We start from the raw sequence: 16,992 nt of genomic DNA on the forward strand, positions 1-16,992 counted from the left end.
CAGCACTGTTTTTTTTAATGTTTTAGATTATGTAGGAACAGAGACCCACTGTTACATCCCACCCAGAGGGAGGGAGAAAATAGGTAACATAAAGAAATAATATTAAGCCGGTAAGGGTTGAATGGCTGTCAGTGCAGCCGTTTATTTTAAATGACAGCTGCAAAAGTAAAGAAGGTAACAAACTTAAATGCTCAGGCACTAATGCAATAAATAACCAAAAGAAAACCTAACTAGATAGACATCACTAAAATACAAAACATAGTCCAAAACACAGTTCACAATCAGAGGGGAAAACCAGGCATTTTCCAACAGGCTCTAATGCCAAGTCCAACAACAGGGGGTCAGCTGATCAAACAGATTCCTCTCAGGAATTCAGCTGCCCACTGGAACATAGGCTGCTCCAGGCTTTTATGCTTCCCGCCCAGCCTGGTGATTGGAGGAGGGCAAAAGCTGCAATCATCTCCTGCAGGAGGTGAAGTCAACTGATGTGGTGGAGGCTTCTGCAAAAGACACACAACCACACACACAACACACACATACACACACCAAAAAGGCCCGGGGCCGTAACACCCACTAATAATGACTTATATTGTTTCTGGCAGGCAGACCTCATATCTCCATAACTGTTTTTAATTTGCAAATAAGTGACTCTTCACAAAGTAGTGAGATTAGTACAGCTGATGGCTCATAATGCCATGCATTGTGATGCATTTTGAACTTGCAGATGTGCTATTCTTCCTACTTGATTTAAAAAAACAAACAATTTAGGGAAATAGTTTGCACCACACAACAATAATACTTTTCATTCATTTTTGATGAAAATTCCTTCTAGTCATTGTGATTTCATTATACTGTTCTTGATACTTTCCACTTTAGTCGAACTGCACACACATCAGTTGTCCAGTACAGTGAGATTAAATAAAGCAGTGTTTTTCAACCAGTGTGCCGTCGGAGATGGTCAAGTGCGCCGTGGGAAATTGCCCTCATTAACTGATCTAAAACATTTTCCATCTCCAGGATATCAGCTCTTTGTTCATCCAAACAGGCACTGATAAAACACTGAGTAGTTAGGAATATAAAATATCTTAAAATTACCTTTTTCTTTGTGTTTATATGATTCTATTAAAGACATTTTGATAAGAATGACGGTACCGCGATTTAGCTGCAGCTACAACTATGTAAGGAAAAGTCCAGCTCCTTTAACTGTCTCCGCCAATCATTCTTGAAGGCTTAATCACATGTCATCAGTCTGACCAATCAGAAGTGGTTAAAGTTTTCACTTCCTTGTTCTTAATTCTGCTGATAAAGTCGCTCAGTTCTAACAAAAATACCAGCTAAAGCTCGTCTTTAGCGGTGTAACTTTCCACAGAATCCGGTGTCAGACCGTGGAACAAGAGAACAAAGGTTGAAAAACACTGAAATAAAGCACTTACCCGGGGATCAGAAACAGGGTTCTGGGTCAAGCCCAACTGCCACAGCTGATTTGGTGTCATGCTTTGCTCCGTCCTGATTGGATGGCTGTCCCACGCGTCACTAAAGACATCAAAACTGGCCTGAATGCGTGGTAGGAAAATGTAATGGCAGCAGAATACGTGATGTTACTGATATTGAGCAAGTTTTGGTCCTCAGGAGAGTGCAGGATGTTGTAATATAAACCAGTAACACTCATGAAGACATCACACCAGAGGGGCTCAATCCTGTATTTGGAAAAAAGCAAAAAGAAATATTATATTGTCAGATTTATTTTTAATACATCATTCACTTTTATGTATATATTAAAGCTTCTAAAACTAGGTTCAACTCACCGTTGATTGTGTGTACACTTTTCCCACAATGAAGCTGTTTGTGTCAGTTCTACGTACTGTGAGCATTTACTCGGCTATGCCCACATTTTCTCCTCCGGGATCTCCTCTCACCCTGACAATAACATGAAAATCATGTCTCAAACACATAATTACAAATGCAAGTGCAAATGCTTTCAACTGACAGATATTTACAGAGGCAAAAATGCTAAATTCCCAATTGATAGGTAAAACAGTAATACAATAGGATGATAAAATATGAAATAGAATATAATAGAAAGGTATTTAATGATCCCACATAAAAACACACGCGCATTACAAATAGAAATATCAAAAATTAAAAAGATTGACAAAAAATGTAAATAATTGAAAAATCAGTGGGTAAAATTAATTAAAAGAAATTACTTGTAAGATGCCCTGCCAGAGAGTTGTATTGCCTGATGGCACAAGGAACAAAAGATTGCTTCAGTTTTTCTGTGGAGCAGCGCTGGGACAGCAGTCTGTTTCTGAATGTGCAGGCCTTCCACAGCAACAGGTTGACTGACAGTCGATGATGCAGCCTTTGAAGGATGTCACGCTTCAGCAATTCCTAGAGAATAAATAAAAACACGACAAACATGGATTAGATCATTGAGCTGTCTGAGACTAACTTATATAACTTTCAAATATTTAAAAGGGGATTTTTTTTAAAAACACTCTTGCTATGATAACTTGAGCTTGTAGTAAAGAACAGCTTTAAAAAAAAATCAGAGACAAGACACTGATCACAGGAAGCCTGTGTGTAATACTTACAGTAACTTCTACACTAATCACTGTTGACAGCAAATCTCTCCCATCCACCCTTTCTGTGACTACTTATCGACTACAAAACAGCCTAAAAACATAATGTTTGGGATTCTTGCCATGTCGTCATTGGAAGTAAAGATACGGGGAATTTAGTGGCTGTCACTGACACAATCTCACAGGGCTTTTCAGCACAATACGGGTTCTAACGTTAGAAACTTAATGAGGCTTCTTTCATTCAACAGTGGATTCACGTCTGTTATATTTAAAAAATGCTGTTTTCATGAATGTCATATGAATTAACTTTGTTGCACATATCCACCCCATCTTAAAGTCCAGGTTGTGAAAAGACTGTGTCTAACTTTAACCCGGATCGCGTTTACATAAAGGCAGCACACGGAACAGCTAACTTACTAGCTAGTTAGCATAGCATCAGTGTTTAAACAAATCCCCGTCTCCAAATCAATACTTTTTATCAAACTTTCTTTTCTGCTGTAAATCCGGCATGTTTTTCCCTTAGTTCCATCTGAATCATGTTAAGAACCTACAGATTGGCTATACGCTAGCTTAAACTTCACTCACACTCACAGGCAGGCAGCACAATTTGAGTCGAAAGCCGGCTAGTTTCGAGGCCCTGATTGGTTGTGGTTACTCGTGTTGTGTGAAGAGCTGGTATGCCAAGTATAAAACTTGACAAAACCATCATAAGTCCTCCCCCGCTTTCATAAAAAATATGACCGCACAGGCTAAGCTAAGCTAATTTGCGGTGGGGGTACTCTGCAAACGACTCGGCTGAAGTGTTCATACAGCATTCACACATGTCACTTGGCAAAGGAGAACGCTTCAACTTAGTATTCAATAACATTACAGGACGTACAACGAGGGAATAATAATCAAATAACTGCATTACTTACGGGCTGAGACTGATCCCGTTCGGAAGACCTCTCCGCCAAGTTTGCCGCCCGCGTCCTTTCAACTGCTGTGCTGAACAGCTCCCTCCCTCGTCAGTTTGAAAGTGAGGAGTGTAAGGGGCCATTCGATTGGCTAAAAGCGAACTCACCTGCTTTGCCGATGAGTTTGATTGACAGATTCCCTAGCCAATGGTGACATTAGTCGACCTGCTCCATCAGATGAGTCTCAATATTCACCGCAGAAAAATCTCTCACACACACGGGGAGATTCACAAACGAGAACGGGATTTTGAATGCATATTCTGCAATTCGAATGATCTGTGAGTTCACATCACATGTGTACCTAGAAATCATGTTTGTGAAGCACCTACTGTAAATTTCTGATACATTTATTGTGAATTTCACTTTGTAAAACATTTAGTGTGCATTTGTGAAACACAATGTGTGTGTTTGTGAAACACAGGGTGTGAATTTCCGAATTTATTTTTCACGTTTGCATAAAATGACATTTGTGAATCGGAGCGTGTGTATTTGTAAAACCGGTTGTGTGCATTTCTGATTATTGAGACTGAATTAACTCCATACTGCTTGCTCATAATTGTTTAGATCCGTGCGGTCAGTGCTTTTTTCTTAATTGCAAGGACCTGGAAGAAGGGTTAGCATTAGGCTAATACGTGCTAAAAACATTAGCCGTGGAGGTACTCCAAACTCCAAAATGCCAGAATGAGCATCTTGGATGTAAATATGTGGGAACGACATCAGCCTTTATTTTGTCTGAACACCACTGGAAACACAAATTCATATGATGGTTTACAGTTTAGTACAGGGACTAAATTAAAACTACTTTAAATAACAACTTAATATTAATATTAAAACATGAAAATCATTTCTATAAATAGTAATAAAAAAAATAGTAGTAAAATAAATACATAGTAACAAAAAAACTTTAGTTTTGTGTAAAATGATGGACTTTTTCTAATAAAATTGGTTGGTATTTGCGATGTAAACTTTCTTTTAGGTCATGACAAAATTTATGGTGTATGTTGGAAAACATATTATTTCTAATTAAAACACATAATTTCATTATATTTTTTAAAGAAGCATTAAAATTTGCATTTCACTGTATATGTTAACCCCTTGTGCTATCTTTGATGACCCCACCCTTGCATTGACGTGTTCTCCCTACCATGACAAAGGTGGAAAGATTTCATGTAATCCATGGACACCAGTGAAGATCACAAATCATTGAAGAAAAAAGGTTCAGAGCACTGTCTAGTGGGTGTAGATGACCCAACTCCCAATGTTAAAGCACAAGGGATACACTGTTTGAATATAAAGCTTGATGACCAATTATATTAAATACAGCTTGAAGTAAGAGAGGGACGCAAATTTTCCCATTTTTGTGGAATGACTTAGAAATCAAAAACTAAAATCAGAAAACAACATAAAGTTTCTTGAGTTATTACACGCATTCATATCAAAGGAAACAATATTTTTAATGTTTACATTTTATGGATAACAGCTCTGATTTTCTTTCTAGTGTTCACATTCATTTAGTAAATAAAAAACATTTCCTTTAAGGAGTGTGAAAAATTCAATAAAAATCAGACATGCTTATTAACACATTTTACAAAATAAAATTTATATTAGGGATATTATTATTTCTTGCCTAAAATACAGCCAATATTTTTGATGAAGGCATGTTACTCCACAAAAAGCATTAATGAAAACATTCTGTGCAGTTCATAACCTGCTGCACAAAGTTTCCAGTTTAGACAAGTCTCCTGTGAGTCAGGAGGGAACAGCATGGGGGGGGGGGGGGGGGGTAACCATGACAGTCTCCCTCTAAGACTCTTCCCCTGACACCTTAGACTCAACACCTTCTTCGTTTCACCTCTCATGACGACAAAGACATGCTTCATCTTCTTTCCTTGTTTTTAATTCATGAGCTCTTCTGATTCAAAACTCCAGTGTTACAGCGTACTGTTACTGAGATATCGCACAGTTGGTTATCCAACCATCCTTCTATCATCTAAACCTGCTCAGTCCCTTTCAGGGTCACGGGGTCACCGAAGCCTATCCCAGCTCCTGTTGGGTGTAGGCGCTGTTCAACCTGGACTGTTCCAAACAATAAAAATCTTCAGTTATAGTAAAACAACAAGCAAAGCAGAACTGGAATTATTAATGATGAAACTTTCTGCTGCCATGAAAAGTGATTTCAAGTGAAAATATCCACATGTGAACATAGACCCCTGACAGGCGAAGTAACCTGCAAAGACACTCATCAGTCCAATGGCGGTTCTTCCATATTTCAAGCTGTTTTATCAAATCAAACTTTATTTATAAAAAAAGAAATTGCTTCCCAAACTTCTCTCATACAGCTTGGAGCACTTTACAGTAAAAAATAAAAAAAATACAGACAAAAATGAGAGAAAAACCCAGTCCTCTATTAACACACACAAAACAATGAACAGTAAATCGTAAAAGCTCTTCTTGTTGTTTAATGGTGAAGTAGACCTGACATTTTCTAGAACTTTCCAGTCCTACAGATGAGCCCAGAGAGTTAGAAAAAGTCAGAGCTCTCAAAGCACAAACGGGATAAAGGCTTTTCTGTCCTTTGGATATGACTGGTATTTGCTAACGTAAAGCTCATGACTCAGCTGTCCGGCCAGCGCCTGGTTGAAGAACACATAGAGAACCACCAGCCACCATGTCAAAGACAGTCCACCAAAGACAAAGCCAAGAGAGACGTAGATGAGCAGCTCTGCAAAGTAGTGAGGGCACGACACCAACTGGAAGCAGCCTCCTTTTGGCATTCGATGAGCAAACGTCTCCACTGCTCCTGCAGAATGGTTAAAAGAAAAAAGAAGGTTTCCATTATTATTTCTGGACATGCACTGCAGACTGGGCAAACATGACATTTGCAAGAGAAGAGCAGCTTTAAATACAAGTGCAGCAAAACTTCCTGTTTTTTCTAAAAGAGCTTTTTCCCACAAATAGTTAAAAACCAAAACAGCAATTTAATGAATAACAATTTCTTTGTTTTTGTAGACTTTAAAATGTGTTTTTATGTCAACAGGACAACCGAGGGAAGGTGGATTAGTTGACATGTAATTTAGAAGTATCTTTCTTTTGTAACTGTGAATTTGAACCATATCTGCTTATGTGTAAAAACATCTTTACATAGTTTGAAGGATTCCACTAGAACAGAATAGATGCAGCTTTTATTTTAGGTTCCTCTCACGGATAATAATTCCATCTGATGAGATGACTGTAGGGTTTTTGTCGGGTTTTGTGTCTCGTCAGTCCTGTGAATATGCAGTGGTGGACAGAATTGTTGGTATGCCTCAGTTAGAAAGAAAGAAAGTCCACAATGCTAAATGCTGAGTTGCTTTTGTTCCCAAACTCTTCCATGTTGTTCTGATAGAGCTGACAGTTGACTGTGGAATATTTAGGAGAAAGGACATTTCACCACTGGATCTGTGGTACAGATGTCGTCCTATGACAGTTCCACGCTGGAATTCACTGAGCTCCTGAGAGCAGAACATTCTTTTACAAATGTTTGTAAAACAGTCTGCATGACTGAGGGCTTCATTTTATGCACCTGTGGTCAGACCAAGAGATTAGGACACCTGATTCTGATCATTTGGATGGACGAGCCAATACTTTTGGTAATAGAGTGTATTCTGAAAATGATATAGAATTTTACTGAGATTTAGTCATTTTGAGACAAATAAAGTCCATTTATAGCACACTTCTTATGTTGATGCATTCATCGTTTAAAAAAACCAAACACATTTTATTGCTTATTGTAAATGTAGATCAATATAAATACAAATGTTTCATTCATATACCTGATTTTCCGGTCCGCAGTCCGGCCAGAAGGACTATGGACTGATGCTGCAGCAGCGAAGCGCAGATAAAGAGGACAAATCCAGTCACCTGAAGCCAGTCCACCTGCGAGAGAGAGGCGGTTCCTGGAAAGAAGAGAACAGACGACTACACCACGAGGACATAACCACAAGGGGAAAAAAAGTGCCATCAGTCTAACCTTTTCCAATCCGGTCAACACAGAGAACTGTCAACCCCAGTGTAATGTAATATCCAAGGCCAAACAGATACTGCACTACATGCATGACCCCATCAGAGAAAATGCTGACAAACAGGCATTCCAGCAGCCTCCTAAGGGAGTGGAGCCACACCAGCAGCTGCACCAGAGCCGTGGACAGCTGTGGGACTGCAGACAACAGCAATATGAGAAGGGATGATAAATGAAAACACGGATTCATGTAGATCACATCTACTCACCCTGACTGTCAGGGCGGGGAACACCTGACAACACATCTAATATAGCAATCAGCCATGATGGGTAAGATTGCCGATGGTAGATCAAGTTTAAATTTACAAACAAAAGAAACCCGTTCCAGCAAACAGAGACAATGTAGAAATGCCAAAACCACCTGCGATGCATGAGAAAAGGAAGAAACAATAACCTTAGAGTGGAGATACTTGGAAAGATAACAGCAAACCCAATATAAAAAATCCAATGATTAGTAAACATAATAAATCGTGTAAATTTAAAGATGGTCATTCTCAATACCGTTTTGGGACGTCAAACAGTCTCAGCCAATTGGCTCGTTTGAGGCTTTTAGTTTTTCCGTAGCGAATAAGATCCTGGAATAACACGAAGAAGTCCTTTGATTCATTATTTTTTGCTGAAATTTTATGGATGCAATAGGCTAAAAGAAAAGCCAAAGCCAAAAAGAACCACAAAACATCTACCAGGCTCCAGTTTAAAAAGCTCCACGACATCTCCGCGCTGCCAGAGGGGTGTACTTTATTTTGTGCGTCGAGCAAAATCCACCGGCTGAAAACAGATTTTAGAGGTTCCGGGTGGAACACTAGATTTTAGCGGGAACAAATGTTATTTTTAATAAAAAATAATCTATGTATCTGGGGGGGGGGTGGGTCTATATAACAAAAATATTTGAAAGTCAAACTAAACCTGTTTTTGCCTAAACCTATTAAATTACTTGATAACAGTGTCAAGTGTGATCGATCAAACTGCAATTATATAATCCCCCAGCAGATGGCAATACACACTGGCTTTTTGTTTTTGTCATTGACAAAATTCAAATTATACAGCTTTTTTTCTATTAAAAACATTCAAATCCAAAAACATAAGGCAGTATTTACACAGAGAAAACTAGAACAAACTCCAAGCAGCAGATGAAAACAATATAAATAATATGATAAAATAGAGTAATAAGTAATAAAAATAAATGAAACATAGACATGTAATAACAAACTAAAATAAAAAGAAACAAAGGCATTAATCCAGATAAACAATAAACAGTTGATGTATTTTTGGAAGGGATTTGTAAGAAAGTAGATCGTTTTTTAAATACATAGAAATGGGCTTCTCTTTCATAAAACAACACTTTTAAAAGATTTACCTAAAATAACAAATTTTTTACAAACTAAACTGAATATTCTTTTATTTTCTGATGCACCCAAATTACATGTGAAAAGTATATTATGAAAGGTTGAAAGCCAATTATATAAATTATTCTAGAAATTTTATAACAAATTGCAATCATGCAACAGGTGCTTTTGGGTTTCAGTATCTTTTGTACATATGGGACATACATTATCTTTTATATGAAATCTCATACATGGATAGGTGTCGTTAATAGTTTTAAAGTGGACTTCTATTATTTTTGGAGGTAGGGGAAACAAAAGAAAACATGATCTAATGTGAAAGGTGTCTGTTTTTGAAAAAGTATGTGACAGAATTTTCCTTCTAACAGGAAGGGGAAATAATTCCGCTGTTAAGGAGGCTCTTCAGACTTTGTTATTGCATTTTTTATGTGTAAAGATACATTATCAATTAACAGTTTTGGAAGTTTAGGTAAAATCGATGAATTTTGTTCAGTTGCTTTGATGAAACGCGATAACTCTGTAGAAATTGCTTTAATAACTCTTGAATGTTCTGTGAATGTACAATCCAAATTGTTTTTTAAATGTGGATATCTGAGAAAAGTTTAATCACTGCCCATCAGGGGACAACTACCCAAACACCTTTGTCCATCCAACTTTTGTAAAACATGGATTTTCTTTTGCAAAGAAGAAATCTATTATTCCAAATTGTTGAAGTGTGGGTGTGGATCAATTTCCAATAGAGCAAGACTTGTTTGTGATATTCAGAAAGTTTGATTGGTATTTTAAGGGGATCAAGATACTATTTTTAAAAGGAATTCAATACCACCAACCATTTGAAATAGATGTAAAGGAATGGTAAATCAGATTGAATGTTTGTTTCGCAAATAGCTACTTCATATGCCGTGTAAGTTAATATTGAATGCTCTCCATTTTTGTTAAAAGAATTCTACCAAATATTGAAATGTTTCTTTGTAACCAACAGTACAAAATCTTTTTATTTTTATCAATTATGGACGGAATATTAGTATCAGATTTACTCTTAATATACTTGCTAATTACATTCCTAAATATTTAATTTCATTTTCAATGGGAATATTGTGAATTCTCTCTGAAGGTCTCTGAACACTGAGGAGGCTAAGATGGCGCCGGGGTGGCTGGTTCGCCGTTTGCCTCTGCTCAGTTTATTGTATAATATTTTGTTTTTTACTATCGACTCTCTTCTGGTGTATAATCGCGAGGAGTTGTTAAACATTAGAAGAAACTTTGACTCGTGCATATTTTACAACACCAAGCCCACGTCGGACTCATTCTACCTGTCGGCAGATGTGCCAAACTGTTTCCTACGCGTCAAGGCACTGATCCCCAAAAAGCGCAAACGCTGTGGAGTACGATCTGGTCGACTTGTGAAACTGAAAGCCTGGCTGTCACGTACAGTGGGCATGTTTTGTCCCTCCTCAATTCCCTTGGATTATTTGAACTGCTACAAGCGGTGTCTCTCTCGGCGCACATCTTTTCCTGTTGGCGTTTGGCTGCAACCCATAGTTGGACAGCTGGAGGCAGTCTGCGCATTGCGCCCGAGCCGCTCTTTCCGGGCTTCAGGTCGAGTCATCCCGGGTAACCTCCGTTTGCTCAGCCGGGCAGCTTCAGCGACGGGGGTGATTTCAATTAACTGTGCTCTTCTGAATGCAAGGTCTATTGGAAATAAGACTTTGGCTTTGCAAGATTTTTTCAAGTCCGAGGGACTGGATTTGTTGTTTTTGACGGAAACGTGGATCAACACCGGTGAGTCAGCCGCCTTTTCGGAGCTTTTACCCCCTGACTGTACATTTATTAATGCTCCACGGACCACAGGTCGTGGCGGAGGCCTAGCCACGGTACTGAAGAACGGTTTTGAGCTCAAGATTTTGTCCCCTACATCTTTCTCCTCATTTGAACTGAGCTGTTTTGAGCTTCGGCAGGCAGACCCAATATTATGTGCTGTTGTGTACAGGTCACCTAAGCCCAACATGAACTTTATTGAGGAATTTTCAAACTTCTTGGCCCAGATGCTGACTCAGTATGACAAACTGTTGGTTGTCGGGGACCTGAATGTGCATGTTTGCTGCCCTTTGAAGCCAATGGTGAAAGACTTTCAAAACTTAGTCGAGGCTTTTAATTTAACACAGCATGTCACTGCTCCCACTCACATGCGTGGACATAGTTTGGACCTTGTGCTATCATATGGTTTTCCGGTAGACAATGTCTCGGTGGGTGCCAATGTATTATCGGACCATAGTCCTGTTATGTTTACTTTTAATATGCACCATAATGTGAAAGTCTCGGGTCCAGTTCGTCTGAGTCGCTCCATTAGGACTGAGACTGCTTCTACTTTCCCTCCTCTCTTCAATGCATCAACGCTGTCGCACGATTGTCCTCATGCAGTCAGAGGCACAGAAGAGTTGATGAATTCTTTTATTTCAACCTGCAGCAAAGTCTTAGACTCCGGTACTCCATTAAAAGCCACTTGCCAGAAACGGAAGCTGGAGCCATGGCTCAATGAAATTACGCGGGACGCTCGGCGTCTGTGCCGTAGAGCAGAGCGCAAATGGAAACAGGATCACCTGCAAGTCTCGCATGATATTCTTAAAGACAGTTGGAGGAAATACCAAGATACCGTCAAGGCTGAAAAATCAAAGTATTTATCCAGCTTGCTTTTAGAAAATGTAAATAAGCTCCACATTCTTTTTAAAACTATTGGTTCTGTTTGTAACCCCAATCCATCTTCCACTCTACAGATGACAAATGAAATGTGTGAAAGTTTTTTTTTCTCTATTAACAACAAGGTAGCTGCTATTAGGGCAAATATTTCCCCATGCACTTCCTTCTTAAAATCTGCGCTGGTGCAGGACTCTGTTGGTTTTACCCGATTTAAGTCAGTGTCGGTGTCGGAATTGACTGGGATTGTTAGTAAATTAAAAGCATCTTCTTCTCCCTTGGATCCAGTCCCACCTCGCTTTTTTAAACAGGTTTGGGACACTCTTAGCACTTCAGTCACAGAGATCATCAATAGCAGCCTCTCATCAGGTTTTGGCCCAACCTTCTGCAAAGAAGCTGTTGTTGAACATTTACTTAAAAAGGCAGGTCTGGATCCAACATGCTTGGCCAACTAACGACCAATTTCAAAGCTGCCATTGGTGTCTAAAATCTTGGAAAAGTGTGTAATGGCACAGCTGCAACCTTTTTTGGATAATAGTGGGATTTTAGACACTTTTCAGTCAGGCTACAAGGCATTTCATAGCACAGAGTCTGCTCTTTTGAAAGTTTTTAATGATCTTTATTTAATCACAGACTCTGGTAATTCTGCTATTTTAGTACTTTTAGACTTGACTGCTGCTTTTGACACAGTGGATCACACAACTCTTTTAAACCGCCTTGAATATTGTGTGGGTGTTAGGGGAACTGCCCTAAACTGGTTTAAATCTTACCTGTCAGGGCGGTCCTTTACGGTTAGGTTGGGGGACTCCACTTTTTCCTCTACTCCACTACTTTCTGGAGTTCCCCAGGGTTCAATTTTAGGACCTGTACTCTTTTCTTTATACATGCTTCCTTTAGCTGAAATTTTAAAGAAACATGGCTTGTCGTGTCATTTTTATGCAGATGACTGTCAACTGTACATGGCCATTGTTAAAAATAATGGAAGAAGCCCCCTGACGCCCTCACTTAACTGTCTGGGGGACGTCAAAGATTGGTTGGCCCAGAACTTTTTAAAACTTAATGAGGAGAAAACAGAGGTCATAATATTTGGACCCAAAGCCAATCTTGACTTAGAGCCCATTCATCATCATTTGAGGCCCACATTCACCAACCTTGGTGTCATCATGGACAGTGATTTTAAATTTGATAAACAGATAAATGGAGTTTTAAAATCAAGTTTTTATCATTTGCGGCTTTTATCTAAAGTTAAACCCTTTTTATCTTTTAAAATTTTTGAGCAGGTCGTGCACGCTTTTATCTCTACACAACTGGACTACTGCAATGCACTTTACACTGGGGTTTCTCATAAGGCACTTTCCCGGTTGCAGTTAGTCCAGAACTCTGCTGCACGACTTTTAACAGGAACCAAAAAATATGAACACATCACTCCTATTCTTGCATCGTTGCACTGGCTCCTTGTTAATTTTAGGATTAATTTTAAAATTGTATTGTTTGTTTTTAAAGCTCTACACGGACTGGCTCCAAAATACATCTCTGACCTCATTCAGATTTATAAACCAGCTCGTGCTCTGAGGTCAGAGGGCCAGCTCCAGCTTGTGGAGCCCATGATGAGGCTCAAAACGAGGGGAGACAGAGCGTTCTCTGTTGTTGGCCCTAAGCTGTGGAACGCTCTGCCATTGCATGTCAGAACAGCGCCCTCTGTGGAGTGTTTTAAAGCCCGTCTTAAAACGCATTTTTACTCTCTAGCGTTTAACACCGCATGAGTTGTGTGGTCCTCTGTGTTTTTACAGTATTTTTTTCTGTATTTATCTGTGTTTTTATCTTGTTTTACCTTGTTTTTTATTTATTTATTTTTTGAATCTATATTTATCTGTGTTTTTATCTTGTTTTTACCTTGTTTTTATTTTAATTTTATTTTTTATTCATTTTACTGGTGTACTTTGTTTTTATTTTGTTTGGCAATCTTTTGTCTGGTGTTTGGTCACTGTACAGCACTTTGGAAACTGCTAGTTTGAGAAATGTGCTATATAAATAAAGTGGATTGGATTGATTGGATTGGAATTCTTGTTTCATTAGTGTCATAAATTGTTATGATCTCATTTAATTTTAGTCCTGATGCTTGCTATCACATGACAACGTGAGGCGTTCACTGGGAAGGATAAAACCACAGAGAGCCCCAGGACCTGACAACATTCCCGGCTGTGTCCTGAGGAACTTTGCTGATGAACTGACAGATGTCATCACCGACATCTTCAACCTCTCACTGAGCCAGGCTGTTGTCCCCTCATGCTTCAAAGCCCCCACCATCATCCCGGTCCCACAGAAGTCATCTACCTCCTGCTTCGACTACCGCCCCATCGCTCTCACCCTCATGCATCTCATCAAGTCTACCCTCCCCCCCACTCTGGACCCCTACCAGTTTGCATATCGGTCTAACCAATCGACCGATGATGCCATCTCCACAGCCCTCCATTCAGCCCTCACCCACCTGGAAACAAAAGACTCTCATGTCAGAATGCGGTTCATTGACTTCAGCTCCGCCTTCAATACCGTCATCCCCCAGCAGCTCATCCACAAGCTGGACCAGCTAGGACTCAACACCTCCCTGTGTAACTGGCTGCTGGACTTTCTGACAGGTTGACCACAGGCAGTTCGTGTCGGCAGCAACACCTCCAGCACCATCACAATAAACACAAGGGTCCCCCAAGGCTGTGTGCTGAGCCCCCTTCTCTTCACTCTACTGACTCACGACAGCACCCCAACATCAAGCTCCAACCTCTTCATCAAGTTTGAGGATGAGACAACAGTGGTGGTCTCATCAACAACAACGACGAGACCCCCTACAGATGTGAGGTGAACAGGCTGCTCTGTGGTGCAAAGACAACAATCTCCACCTGAATGTGGAGAAGACAAAGGAGATGGTTGTGGACTTCAGGAGAACTCCCACCCAGCACGCTCCACTGATCGTCAATGGTGCTGCTGTGGAAAGGGTGAGTTGCCCTGGGGGGGCACATCTCCGACGACCTGTCTTGGAACCACAACACTGCCTCACTGGCTAAGAAAGCACAACAAAACCTGTACTTCCTCCGCAAACTGAAGAGGGCCAGAGCTCCTCCCCCCATCATGCAGACCTTCTACAGGGACGCCATCGAGAGCATCCTGACCACCGTGTGGTACGGAGCCTGCACCGCGTCCTGCCGGAAGACTCTGCAGCACATTGGGAAAACAGCTGAGAAGATCATTGGTGTCCCTCTCAGTGGCCTCTTGGACATTTATCACTCTTGCCTCACTTGCACAGCCATCAGGATTGCAGGGGACCCTTCACATCCATCCCAGAGACACTTCCTCCTGCTGCTATCAGGGAGGAAACTGCAAAGTCTCCAGGTCAGAACCAGCAGACTCAAGGACAGTTTCCTCCATCAGGCGATAAGGAAACTCAACTCTCTCCCTGCCCTGCCCCCTCTGCCCCCTCCCCTCACTGTTACAAATTTATACTGAGAATTGTCACTTTAACAATCTCATTGCTCTTTTGCATGATTTAGATTCCTGTTATTATTTTCCTCATTGTTATTTTATAAGCTGCTTGCACTGTGGGTCGAGAGGAAAAGTAATTTCACCTGTGCTGTATGTCATGTGTATGCAGCATATTTGACAGTAAAGCTGACTTTGACTTGGGAGAACAGAGACAGAACATCTAGCAGTTCTTTAACAGTATAACGCAGTGACATCATCTGCTAGTTAAATAATTTTAACCCTTGTGCTATCCTAGGCACTTTAACGTTGGGAGTTGGGTCATCTAGACCCACTAGACAGTGCTCTGAACCTTTTTTCTTCAATGATTTGTGATCTTCACTGGTGTCCATGGATTACATGAAATCTTTCCACCTTTATCCACCTTTGTCATGGTAGGGAGAACACGTCAATGTAAGGGGGGGGGTCATCTAAGATAGCACAAGGGTTAAATGGATTTCCTGCCACCGATAAAAGTTTAATTGTCGGCTCATTTTGTATCAATAGTGTCAGCATTTCTGTGGCAATAATGAATAGGAGTGCACTAACTGGGTCACCTTGCCTAATTCCTCTTTTTAGCCTCTGGGTGTGGCTCCAGTAGGAAGCAGAACTACACCAGTTATATCCTTATATAACATTGAAATTGGGTCCAAAAACTGTTGGAAGGACATCAAAATAATCTATAAACAAAATAATTCTCCTGTCTTCAATTAAATTGGGTATTCCATTTTTTAGTCTGTTAGCCAAGACATGAGTGAATAACCTATTATCAACATTCAGTAAGGTAATTGGTATTAAGTTTTCAATAGTACATTTTTTTTGTTTTGTTTAGGTATTAATAATATTGTTTCATGGTTGTCAGAAGTGAATTAGTCAACATGCATTCCTTTAAAGCTTCAAATAACTATCCAATATCATACCAGAAAAATATTTAACCCTTGTGCTATCTTAGATGACCCCACCCTTCCATTGACGTGTTCTCCCTACCATGACAAAGGTGGATAAAGGTGGAAAGATTTCATGTAATCCATGGACACCAGTGAAGATCACAAATCATTGAAGAAAAAAGGTTCAGAGCACTGTCTACTGGGTCTAGATGACCCAACTCCCAATGTTAAAGTGCCTAGGATAGAACAAGGGATACAAGTTTGAGGTCAGACCGTCCCCATAGCCATTTTCTGGACAACATTATCAAGTTCCATAATGTTAATTTCTAAATCACATTCCCTTTTGAATTCTGTATTAATTTGAAGGAATGAACCTTTTTATGTTATTGAAAAACTTACTTGAGTCTGGTTCTGAGAATTGTGAGGAATACAATTGCTGGTAAAATTTATAAATATTTTGATAAATTTCTTTTGGATTAGATATAATATTACTATCGATATTTAACAAGTTTATAGTGTTATTTGACTGCCCATATTTATTGGTCATGCCCAGTGCTTGTATCACTTTGGTCAGATATATTTGACACAATATAGCATATAGATTCACCGTCACACCGAATCCCATGTCTGCAATATTTGGTATTCCCAACCCCAGACATGCTGAGTGCACGGAAGCTGGCCATTGTATTTGCCACCTTATTAGCGCACAGGCTGATCATGCTGAGCTGGAAGTTCCCCCGTCCACCTTCGCATGTCCGCTGGGTCTGTGAGGTGCTTTATAATCTCAAACTTGAGAAGCTAAGGCACTCCAAAGTTCACTTAGGGCATTTCAAATGACCTGGGACCCTTTTTTACAATACATGGACTCTTTGACAGTTCCCAACAATCTGGAGGCTGACTGAGTGCTGGTGTGACGTATGACTGTTACTGTGGTTTTCTCTCTTATTTTATTATGACATTTTT

General features: G+C 39.9%; 1 protein-coding gene and 1 long non-coding RNA gene across 3 annotated transcripts; both read right to left on the reverse strand.

Moving 5' to 3' along the window:
* Positions 1-1,884: 1,884 nt before the first annotated feature.
* Positions 1,885-3,538, reverse strand: LOC110015014. Its single transcript, XR_002873119.1, has 3 exons — positions 3,500-3,538; positions 2,208-2,391; positions 1,885-1,917 (listed from the first exon to the last, which is right to left on the reverse strand). It is a non-coding gene; the product is annotated as an uncharacterized LOC110015014 (long non-coding RNA).
* A 1,433-nt stretch (positions 3,539-4,971) lies between these two features.
* Positions 4,972-8,382, reverse strand: srd5a3 (steroid 5 alpha-reductase 3). 2 transcript variants are annotated; one of them, XM_004067572.4, is made up of 6 exons: positions 8,279-8,381; positions 8,097-8,170; positions 7,805-7,956; positions 7,548-7,733; positions 7,351-7,473; positions 4,972-6,338 (listed from the first exon to the last, which is right to left on the reverse strand). In XM_004067572.4, exons 1-6 carry the CDS (start codon positions 8,306-8,308, stop codon positions 6,079-6,081), a joined length of 825 nt encoding a protein of 274 aa, XP_004067620.1. In that variant the 5' UTR covers positions 8,309-8,381; the 3' UTR covers positions 4,972-6,078. The 2 variants fall into 2 exon arrangements, with proteins under 2 accessions (XP_004067620.1, XP_011471345.1); XM_011473043.3 differs by having other exon boundaries at positions 8,097-8,382.
* Between the last annotated feature and the right edge of the window lie 8,610 nt (positions 8,383-16,992).

This window comes from Oryzias latipes, chromosome 4 (genome assembly GCF_002234675.1).
Source record: "Oryzias latipes chromosome 4, ASM223467v1".
Lineage (NCBI taxonomy): Eukaryota > Metazoa > Chordata > Actinopteri > Beloniformes > Adrianichthyidae > Oryzias > Oryzias latipes.

Excerpts from the sequence above, each read along its gene's own strand:
- srd5a3 (XM_011473043.3), bottom strand. The coding sequence starts at position 8,308 with ATGTCGTGGAGCTTTTTAAACTGGAGCCTGGTAGATGTTTTGTGGTTC. Across the intron at positions 7,957-8,096 it reads CTGTTTGACGTCCCAAAACG|GTGGTTTTGGCATTTCTACA; the intron begins GTATTGAGAATG and ends CATGCATCGCAG. Across the intron at positions 6,339-7,350 it reads ACTGCGGACCGGAAAATCAG|GAGCAGTGGAGACGTTTGCT; the intron begins GTATATGAATGA and ends ACCATTCTGCAG.